The 11,351-nt window shown below is 32.7% G+C and overlaps 2 protein-coding genes and 1 pseudogene across 3 annotated transcripts; all 3 read left to right on the top strand.

Annotated features, from left to right (window-relative positions):
• The first annotated feature begins 619 nt into the window (after positions 1-619).
• On the top strand, positions 620-4,619 carry LOC112588512 (uncharacterized). Of its 2 annotated transcripts, XM_025298683.1 has the most exons (4): positions 620-699; positions 1,132-1,225; positions 1,303-1,413; positions 3,878-4,619. In XM_025298683.1, the coding sequence occupies exons 1-4, from the start codon at positions 623-625 to the stop codon at positions 4,607-4,609; spliced, it is 1,014 nt and encodes a 337-aa protein (XP_025154468.1). In that variant the 5' UTR covers positions 620-622; the 3' UTR covers positions 4,610-4,619. The 2 variants fall into 2 exon arrangements, with proteins under 2 accessions (XP_025154468.1, XP_025154469.1); XM_025298684.1 differs by lacking the exon at positions 1,303-1,413.
• Positions 4,620-4,752: 133 nt separating this feature from the next.
• On the top strand, positions 4,753-5,946 carry LOC112588511 (uncharacterized). Its single transcript, XM_025298682.1, has 2 exons — positions 4,753-4,879; positions 4,958-5,946. The coding sequence occupies exons 1-2, from the start codon at positions 4,771-4,773 to the stop codon at positions 5,929-5,931; spliced, it is 1,083 nt and encodes a 360-aa protein (XP_025154467.1). The 5' UTR covers positions 4,753-4,770; the 3' UTR covers positions 5,932-5,946.
• A 42-nt stretch (positions 5,947-5,988) lies between these two features.
• LOC112588513 (uncharacterized) lies at positions 5,989-10,635 on the top strand (annotated as a pseudogene).
• The last annotated feature ends 716 nt before the right edge of the window (positions 10,636-11,351 follow it).

Consider the following 11,351-nt stretch of genomic DNA (forward strand, 5'->3'; position numbering starts at 1 on the left):
GAGGTAACGTCACTTGGAAAGCTATAACTTGTACACGAGTCAACGAAATATCATGAAATTTTTACAGCATCTAAGTTAAGGCTGGTACTCTATAGGAAATATAAGGATTTTTAGGTTTTTGTGTCCTCTTGCTCTCTCGCCGATGCAAGTGGAGGGTAGGTTCCTAAATTAACCTAGGCGTGTTCTTCTTTGGTCCCTTTATTGCGCACGTGCCTGCCAGCTGCAGAGCACGTGAGTCACAGGTACAACTTATTCGTCTTCAATACAGAAAAATAGTTTTCTATGCTCGCACGACATATGAGCCACAGCGGGACTCATATGTATATGTGTGTGTGTGTGTCGAACGGAGCCGATGCTCCTGCCTGCCCGCTCTCGCACAATCGCGACCGCGTGCAGAAATCGCGGTGTCACACACGACAAAGAAAGAATGACTAACTATGAACTAGCGATCGTATATTCGTGAGCTCTGTGTGCGCTTCCAACGGTTACTACTGACTCGTTGGTCCTTTTTCCCGCACGAGTGACACTTGCGCGCGCTCTGTAGCGCCGCACGGAAAACGGATGCGTGCGCTTTTGGGGAGCTCAAAGTCCCCACAGATTTTTAGTTTGTGGCGCCATCTATATGTCAGGCCAAAGACTTTTTAGCCCATGTAGTATGTCGTGCCTTACTTACGTGTCTTATCGCATCATTTTTCAAAGGTAATTATTCTTTTTCTTTCCTATTATATTATATTATATTTCTTATATAATATTGTATTAAATAAGATTTAAGATTGTTTGATAGATATTTTTAATAGTTTTTTACATGTGTTAAATAATTGTCACAAAAAACCATGTCATAGACTTTGAGGTTGTATTTTTAGATAGTTGCACAAAAAATGTAAAAACAATTAATTCTCAATTCCAGCATTTTAAAACATACACATTCATTTCGGTTTATCATCAATTTAGCAAACGGATAAAACAGGATATTTGTTTTTCTAATGTAGTTAACCTCAAAATTGCGCATTTTTTTATTGTGATATTATGATATTTCTTTTCTATTTTAATGTGAATGCTTTATATTTTATGCATGTAAACTATTGTTATTTTTATTGTAATTCTTGTTTTTTTTACGGTGATATACAAAAGATATACAGAAGAAGAGAACTGTGTACAGAGCAAAGTTGCTCAGTTAAGATTTGTTCCTGGAGTTCCTTTATCCACTTGCAGAACACAGAGCAAAGTAAGTATAAAAATCAATCAGATATTTGTATTCCCAGTAAACAATTTATGCGCAGACTGACATCAGATTGGCGACAGGAAATTGATGCAGGACCTGTCGATAGATCCATAGACATCTATATCCTCAGGATGCTGTTGCCTTTCTCTTCACAGTTTGCTAACAATTCTATGCAAAATCTGCTTTTGCAGGTTTGGCTATTTGAGTTCTACCCTGCTTTCAAAAATAATTTCAAAAGTCTGACTAGCATGAATAATTCCATATCTGTATCAAACATGCTATATGTATTTTACTCATAGCGAAAGAATGTAACAAAATAAAAGACAGAAATAACACCCAGAAAGCAAGGTGATGTCAAATGATGTTTTAAGGACATTTATTTTAACCAATAGAACATCACGGTGCTACCTGAATCATATGAATGTTTCATACAGATATGAAATATGTTTGATGCAGATATGAAATTATTTGCACAAGTCAGACTTTTAAAATTACATTACATCTGAGTGTTTACAATCATATTTTTGGACTGATTGAAAAATGTATATAGAAATATTAGTATAACATTTTTAATCACTTCAGAAATATAATGATAAACATTTAAATATAATGATTTTAAAGCCTGATTAACGCTTTATATATATATATAGAACATTCTATATCTGTATTTCACTATTAATGCATTGAAGACGTCTACATATATGTATATATACAGGGTGTTTGATAGCTGATCATGCAGACGAAAGTTGGAGATAGATTGGGTGTAGCCGAGAAGAAAAGTCATGTACCATAATGTCAAATTGGCAATAGTTATTAAGTTATTAATTAAAACATGTGAGCCAACGAGCGCGTAGAGAGCGGAGGGCGACCGCAATAAGCACATAGATATTTGATACAGGCGGAGTCAGCGAGTGGCGGTAGGTGAGCGCGCGCGGCGAGGGGCAACGTAAACAACAAAAGACGAACGCGCGCGACGAGGAGCGAGCGAGTGCGAACGACGAGGAGCGAGCGAGCGTAAGCGACAAGAGGCGAGCGAGCGCGACGAGGAGCGAGCAAGCTATAAGGAAAAAGCTATAAAGAAAAAGCTCGCTCGCTCCTCATCGCGCGCGATCGCCTCTTGTCGCTTACGTTGCCCCTCGCCGCGCGCGCTCGCCTACCGCCACTCGCTGACTCCGCCTTATCAAATGTCTACGTGCTTACTGCGGCCGCCCTCCGCTCTCTACGCACTCGTTGGCTCACATGTTTTAATTAATAACTCGATAACTATTGCCAATTTGACATTATGGTACAGGACTTTTCTTCTCGGCTACACCCAATCGATCTCCAACTTTCGTCTGCATGATCAGCTATCAAACACCCTGTATATATATTTATTTATTTATACTTACATGTTTATATTAAGGGTACTAAAAAATTGCTTGCTTTTTTATAACTCTAATTACTTTAACTATTCGATTTTTTTTTATTATTTCAACATAATATCGTGGATATTAACTTTGTTTACACATGTTTTATTATCTTGTATTTATTATCAGTTGTTATTAATAAATACCATAATTTATGCACTAATAACTGCACTAGCTCTTACATATTACTTTTCCTTTAGTTTCACTAAATATAAAAATGAAATATAAATATTTCAAATCATAAATTACATATTAAATTGAACAGTGCAATAAAGTATATTGAGGTTTTAACAGTTAAACTCGTTTTTATATTTATACTAAACACATATAACATTCTAATTTTTCTTACTAATTAAGATACATATATTACTTTAGTAGTAATATATGTATCTTTATTAGTAAAAAGATATGTTTGATATGTTTGTTAATATCTTGTGTTCCGATTGAAAAGGATTTGTTATAATATATTTATTGTTATGAAACTTATAAACAATTTTTTAAAAATTGAATTTAAAAATTGAATTAGAAAGGTATGCCATATCGTAGTGTCTTGTGTAGTATGGTGTTTAATGGTTAAATTGTTATCTATACATCTTTTCACATGCACGCACACATACTTTTGAAGAAAAATGACTATCATGAGTGCCATAATTTTGCATATATTCCTATGTGTGTATTTGTGTGTGTGTGCGTACGTGCGTGCGTGCGTGCGTGCGTGTGTGCGTGCGTGCGTGCGTGCGTGCGTGCGTGCGTGCATGCGTGCGTGTGTGTGTGGATGCATGAATGAAAGTGTGAATAAAGACTGAAAGGAATGAAACACAACAAATCTCAAGTACTTATCATTACGTAATATTGCTTCAGAATGGAGGTCAATTTTGAATAGTTGAGTCGTTGTAATTAAAAAACGTTTGATTATTTAGTCCGATAACCATTAAGACTTTTTATCAGTTAATCAAAACTTACATCATATTAAAATTTAAGCCAATTTGATCCCATTTCCATAACATTTCGTGACTCGCAAAAATAGAATGGCAAACTATTTGTTGTCAACAATTTTCTTTCCATAATGACAGGTGTTTCTTTTTCGTTGTAACAAATATGTTCAGTAACAATAATCGTTTTATCTTTCAGACAACAATTAACAGATTTCAAATAATAGTTGTTTGGTTTCTTGTCTGTCAATGTAAATAACCATAATGTGTCCATTAAATATCTTATTAATGTTATCATATTATGCTTTAATTCACAGATGCCGAGGAGTTTTCGGGAATTATCTTCGCGGCAAAAAAATCGACGTCTTGAAGCTTATGAAAGATACGAGCGTAAAACAACTGTAGATAAATCTACAGTCAAACATGTAGATAGATCTACAGTTAATATAGAAGTCGCTAGCTTAGAATCGCTAGCTAGTATAAATGTACCTATAACACACTGTACTTTATCTGATGACTCTAATTCAGGCAATACTTTGAATGTGTTTTCTGCCGATGTTGCAAGACCTAATATTCATGTTACTCTGGAAGAGGAAGATAAAGAAAATATTGAAGAAAATACCAATAAAACTGCAAAACTTTCCAATTGGTTACGTTCTTGGACACTAAAATATAACATTAGTCACACTGCTTTGTCAGAATTATTAAGTAAATTGCGTACATATGGTCATACCGATATGCCAAAAAGTGCAAGAACGCTTTTAAATACACCAAGAAATAGTATTATAAAGGTATCGGCAGAGAAGGGAAACTTTTTTCATTACGGTTTGAAAGAGGCAATAACTGAACAACTGATACGCACCAAGTTCATCGTGATAAATGAAGTTATTATGATAGACTTAAATATTGATGGATTGCCAATATCCAAGAGCAGTAAAAGTCAAATTTGGCCAATATTGGACAAAATTCACGGTGACAAGATATTTAAACCATTTGTAATTAGTGCTTATCATGGGTACTCAAAACCACCTTCTGTAGATGCTTTTTAACACCTTTTTGTCAAGAATATGATTTTCTCAAAAATGAAGGACTCATTTTAAATGGAAAAAGATACACTGTACAAATTAGAAGTATAATTTGCGATAGTCCTGCAAGAGCATTCGTAACTTGCACGAAATCACACAATGAATATTTTGGTTGCGGAAAATGTATGCAAGAAGGCATCTATTTAAATCATCACATGTTATTTTTGGAATCTACAACGCCTCTTCGAACTGATGACAATTTTAAGGCTAGAGTACAAGAAGATCATCATACTGGTATATCTCCTTTTGAGTCAGTACAGCTGCCAATGGTTTCATGTTTTCTTTTGGATTATATGCACTTAGTATGTCTAGGAGTCATGAAGAAACTATTGCTATTGTGGCTAAGTGGATATCAGACATCCAGATTAAGTGGACACAAATTAACAGAGTTGTCGGAAATATTAATTGCAATGAGGAAATGGATACCGAACGAGTTTGCTCGAAAACCACGTTCTTTAGATGAATTGACTCGTTGGAAAGCAACAGAACTGCGAGTATTTTTATTATATCTGGGACCAGTCATGCTGCTAAATATTTTGCCAGAAGATAATTTACTACACTTCAATGCATTACATTGTTCAATGCGGATATTATGTCATCCAGTGGATTGCTTTCGTAACAATCGATATAGCAGAGATCTACTAATTCAATTTGTAGAAATATTTAAACAGTTGTATGGCAATGATACTATAATTTATAATGTACACAATTTAATTCACATAAATGAAGACGTACTGATGTTTGGACCATTGGATGATTTTTCTGCTTTTCCTTTTGAAAACTACATGCAATCAATAAAAAAAATGCTTAGAAAAGCAGATAAACCACTACAACAGTTATATAAAAGAATTTCAGAAAATTATAATGAAGTTATACACAATGATTGTAACAAATATAGTATACCTATATTGAAAAAGAAATGTTTAAAAGTTCTACCAATGAATTGTACCAATGCTTATCGTATGATTCAATTCAGCGACTTTATATTGACAGACAAGAAACCAAATAACTGTTGTTATCTGAAAGATAAAACAATTGTTGCTATTGAACATATTTGTTACAACGAAAAAGAAACAGCTGTCATTATCGGAAGAAAATTGTTGACAAAAAATAATTTGCTATTCTATCCTTGCGAGTCACGAAATATGGACATATATGTAGTTCAAAATTTGTCAGACTTGATTATGTGGCCAATTACAGAAATCATGAATAAAACCGTTCAACTTCCATTTAAAAACAGAACTTCATGGTGTTGCATGCCGTTATTACATTCGTCGTTAAAATAAAAATACTGCTCAGCTGTTAATATTACGTTACATATAAATGCTAATTTTATATTAAATAAATTGATAACTCAATAACATTCCCTTATGTTATAAAAAGTAAGTAGAAAGTAGGCATCTTATCCTAAGTTACCTTATATACAGGGTGTTTGATAGCTCATCATGCAGACGAAAGTTGGAGATAGATTGGGTGTAGCCGAGAAGAAAAGTCATGTACCATAATGTCAAATTGGCAATAGTTATCGAGTTATTAATTAAAACATGTGAGCCAACGAGCGCGTAGAGAGCGGAGGGCGACCGCAGTAAGCACATAGACATTTGATACAGGCGGAGTCAGCGAGTGGTGATAGGCGAGCGCGCGCGGCGAGGGGCAACGTAAACAACAAGAGGCGAACGCGCGCGACGAGGAGCGAGCGAGCACAAGCGACAAGAGGCGAGCGAGCGCGACGAAGAGCGAGCGAGCGCGAACGACGAGGAGCGAGCGAGCTATAAGGAAAAACCTATAAAGAAAAAGCTCGCTCGCTCCTCGTCGCGCATGATCACCTTTTGTCGCTTACGTTGCCCCTCGCCGCGCGCGCTTGCCTACCGACACTCTCTGACTCCGTCTGTATCAAATGTCTACGTGCTTACTGCGGCCGCCCTCCGCTCTCTACGCGCTCGTTGGCTCACATGTTTTAATTAATAACTCGATAACTATTGCCAATTTGACATTATGGTACATGACTTTTCTTCTCGACTACACCCAATCTATCTCCAACTTTCGTCTGCATGATCAGCTATCAAACACCCTGTATATGTGTAAATATATATATATATAATGTTTCAGAATGACGTTTTATGTACTGCTGTATGATACATACTGCATAACAGTACCAACAACATGGGTAGATTTTGAACAATGTACATTTCAAATGCCGAAGAAAAGCAAACAGCTTACTCAAGCCTGTATGAAAAAATGGTCACCATGTGCTGATTGGGATGAATTCACATATCACAAAAGTTTTGGTCCTTATAGTTCGTTTCATATTTTTATATTTTACATAAAAATCTGAAAAAAAATTAATATTTAAAAATATATTATAGGAACGTACCAAAATGCACGGTTGGTAGAAAAAGCAATAAGCGACATGTCTGCGTCAGATGACAATATTATATTACAGACACGAACAGAAAATGCTTTGAAAAAGAGGCTTATTAAAAAACGAAAGTTCTATGGCGACACATCGAGTAGTGAAGGTATTTATAGGACACATGTGTATAATAAATGCGATATATAAAAATGATAATACAAAAGTTAACAATTATGGATATTTCTAGATGAACCAAAAAAGAGCAAAATTACAATGCCCTCAAATTACATTCCATCAATAGAAAGCGGATATGTATCCAATTCATTAAGCGAACCGATTAATAAATTGCCGACAATCACCAATCATCAATCAGGTTTATCATTAATCTTTGTACATAATACAATACATAGTGTCCGGTAACTCACTAAACAGTCGCCGTATATAAGTAGATGAGGAAAATGAATCAAAAATCCTCTTATTATTTTACGAACAACCATGTAATATTTTGAGTTATTAATCAAAGAAGATTCGTTAATGATAACGCGCAATACGGTAAATAAAGTATGATAATAACGTCTGTCACTATGTGCTTATATATTAGACAAAGCTGAAAAAGAAAATTCTAATTTTGCAAATAATCATGTAGATTTTTAGTTATTAATAAAAAAAAATTGGTACATGACTGTGCATAATAATGCATCAATCTTCTTTAATTAATAACTAAAAATGTACATGATTATTTGTAAAATGATAGAAGACTTTTTTTACTTATTTTGATCTAATACAAGCACACAGTGACAGATATTGTTACCACAGTTCATCTATTGTATGGCGCGTGATCAATAATGTGAATTTTTTTATAAATAACCTAAAATTTTACTTTTTACTTTTATTTTATTTTATTTTTACTTTTTTTTTACTTTTATTTTTACTACTGATTCCCAAAATGGTAGAGGAATTTTTTTGAGTTTGACCTAATCTACCTTTACGTGGCGTCTTCTTAACAAATTATCAGACATCCTGTATGAATGCAAAGTGTTTATTATGTTAAGAAATTTATAAAATTTTATAAAATATTTGCAGAACATTTCCAAGTAAACACCTTGAAATGATATCAATTATATTTTAATTATATGACTGTGTATATATATGTATTTATGTGTTTGTGTAGCATGCGAGTCCACTACATTAAATAATAAGCCTTCAAATACTTTCGACCAAATCTTCGACAATTGCTTAGATGTATCAATACAAGATAAACTATCGGATTCATCGGATTTCTATGACAAAGATTCTTATCATAAAGAGCAATATTGCAATACAGGTATTATACTAATTGCTATTTTATATTGATCAGGGAAGTTGTATATAAAAATTAATGTTAAATATAAAGACCTTACATATTTTTTTCATATCTTTCAGAAATGCAAAATACAATGACACACGATAATCATGAGCAAAAAAAAACTTCAAAAGGTATGTTTTAATATGTTATTACGTTATAAATTTAATAATGAATGAGAATGTCCATAAATAACTTTATATCATTCATACTGGTTTACAGAAATGCCGCAAGCAGTTAAAAATGTGAATAAAAAAAAAGAGGAAGCAAGTTTTTCAGCAATATTATATGGTATGCTTGAACTTTATTTTTCTTTCATTAATTTCATATTCATAATACAATGATTGACTAATGACAATATAAACAATATATTTGCAAAATTGCACAGAAGATTTAACAGCTCGGTCAACAATATTTTTAGATACGAGAAATTACCCTTCTACAAGCACTTCAATTCGTGAAATACATGACATGCGTGGACTAAATTCACCTGGAAATAATATAAACAATAAAGAAAATTTAGAAAAGCAATTGATAGATTCAGAGCACACATCTTGTTGTGGTAAATTTTATTTTATTTATATCACTAGTAAATATAATGCAGAACAAAAGATTATTATGAATTATTATAATAGTTTAATTCAATAATGTTAATCACTTGATTCTTTTATCTCTGTTGTTAGAAAAATGTCGGCGAGGATATTATTCAAAATTTATGACACTTAAACGTAAATTCAACCGGATTATTCATTTTCTGGAAAATTCAAAAGAAGTACAACATAATGTACAACGACAAATTGATTTATCTTTATTACCGAATTTTCCTCTCAGTACGGTGGAAAAAGTAGAAAATTTCAATAACCTTTTGAAGGATGATAACGTTCGGCGACAATTTGTACGTATATTAGTTATTTGCTAATTATTAACACAAATATGCATTTTAATTGCTGTACATGAAATGAAACCTTTTGAATATATATCATATGATTTGAAATATATTTATTACAGATTGAGAAAATGTCACAAATAGGCGGAGAAACTGTAGTCAAAAATGTAAGACATATAATGTCGCAAACTATTGGCTACGAAGTTGCGCAGGCATATACGTGGACAGGACAAAAAAAAGTTATCTTTAAAAAAATCGAAACTTTCGGAGTCAATAATTGGTATTAAATGTTATTCAATATTTGCAGACAGCACTAATGTCCAAAAACGGAACATAAGACGTCTTTAATATGTCTAAAAGACGTTTTAAAGACGTCTTATGTCCCACTTTCGGACATTGTGCTGTCTGCAATTTTTGGCCTTTATTGTTCTTTGTCGTAGAAATATATTAATGGCTCCTGCCCACAGGACGCGGCAACACTTACCACGCGGCGGAAATTCGTGCGATAGCCAAACAATATGCTACTTTCCGTAATAACTTTCTAGCTCTTACGGAAAAGCGGCACGTTCATTGGTTATCGCACGAACTTCCGCTGCGCGATAAGCGTTGCCACGTCTTGTGGGTAGGAGCTACTAGAACAGGACGTTTACTACCTGGAAAAATGTAGGAAGCTGATTTTCTAAAATTTTCTTTTGAAAATTCAGTCTACCCTGGTTGCACCAGAGAGTGCTAGGACTGTTGCTCTTAAGTGACAGAATCCGCTCGAGTGGTATTTTTTAAAAATATGTCAATGAATGCTCGAACTGTTTCCTCTTTTGTAAATAAAAAATGAAATACCTGAAAAATCTGTAAACTTTTATGAGGTTTGTTTTATAAAATTTTAATAAGCATCTTATAAAATTTTCTTTCTCACTCGAGAAATTTCAAATATATCTCTGTTTCATTTTAAATGTAACGATTGCTAGTTTAGCTACAAAGAACAAACCTAATGTATATAATACTGAATGTATTATAGGAAAAAGATTAATTTTTCTACAATATATTCAGATCGTTTTGGGAACTATGAGTTTACACGGCAACTTAAAGCTGGTTTAGTAACAATCGTAGTTTGCAAATTTTCTATCTAATTGGTATATTCTTTTAGATCTAAAAATATTTTCCAATTAAATGCAAGAATTCATTAACTACTGTTGTTACTAAACCGGCTTTAGTATTCTATGTTTCCTGTTATTAATTTTGATGTAGATGAGCAATTTCATGTCATAAAATGTTTATATATAGACTATGTTATTATCTTTGTAGCTATTATTTTAAAGATGCTTAATACAACAATCAACGAAGTAGAAATATGCATACAAGAATGGTTGCGACGGTCTGGTGATAGGATGAGAGCTATATTAAAAAAATAAATATACTATTCTTTGTAAATTGTTTTATTAATTATTATATGTCCCTTATAATTATCATTTAAATTAAATGTAATATTTTGAAAGACAATCAATTTAATCTTATTATTCTTTAATTGCATTATATATAACAATATTATGCAATTAAGGTGTAATAAAATTAAATTGATGAAGTCTTGAGAAATATCACAACTAAAATAAAAATTTAGTAGTAATATAGATGACGTCAAATTGACTAAAAGTCGACTTATAATCGCCATAACATTGACTGAAAGTTGACTTATAGTCGCCTAAAAGTCGACTTCTAAGTTGACTTATTGGTTGACTTATGGTCGACTATAGTCGAGTCATTTGTTGACTGTTAGTCGACTACAAGTTGACATCCAGTTTGACTTTAAAGTCGACTTTAGACTTCTTCTGCCGACTGACAGTCAACTAATAGTCGACTTGGTGCTGTGTGGGCAGTTATATAGAATTATTTATTATGAAAAACCATATAAATTTCATATAAAAACATAGTTTTCTATATTTAGTAAATAATAATAAAATAAGAGTGTAGATGAAATAAGCAATAAAATTGAAAATACAGATTTTTATGTATTGTATATTTACATATATTTTACAATACATATATTTTATTAAAAAGAAAAATTACAAAAGTTTTATTTACAAAAGATAAATCTTACATATAATTAATTGTAGTATGCAGAATAGGAAAA

Source organism: Harpegnathos saltator, unplaced genomic scaffold, assembly GCF_003227715.2.
Source record: "Harpegnathos saltator strain DR-91 unplaced genomic scaffold, Hsal_v8.6 scaffold234, whole genome shotgun sequence".
NCBI lineage: Eukaryota > Metazoa > Arthropoda > Insecta > Hymenoptera > Formicidae > Harpegnathos > Harpegnathos saltator.

What these genes read in the sequence shown, in the direction of transcription:
- LOC112588512 (XM_025298683.1), top strand. Translation starts at nt 623, where the DNA reads ATGTCAGGCCAAAGACTTTTTAGCCCATGTAGTATGTCGTGCCTTACT. An exon ending in TATCGCATCATTTTTCAAAG is followed by an intron (nt 700 to 1,131) that starts GTAATTATTCTT and finishes GATATACAAAAG; the next exon opens with ATATACAGAAGAAGAGAACT. An exon ending in CTTGCAGAACACAGAGCAAA is followed by an intron (nt 1,226 to 1,302) that starts GTAAGTATAAAA and finishes GATTGGCGACAG; the next exon opens with GAAATTGATGCAGGACCTGT.
- LOC112588511 (XM_025298682.1), top strand. Translation starts at nt 4,771, where the DNA reads ATGCAAGAAGGCATCTATTTAAATCATCACATGTTATTTTTGGAATCT. An exon ending in ACAAGAAGATCATCATACTG is followed by an intron (nt 4,880 to 4,957) that starts GTATATCTCCTT and finishes TAGTATGTCTAG; the next exon opens with GAGTCATGAAGAAACTATTG.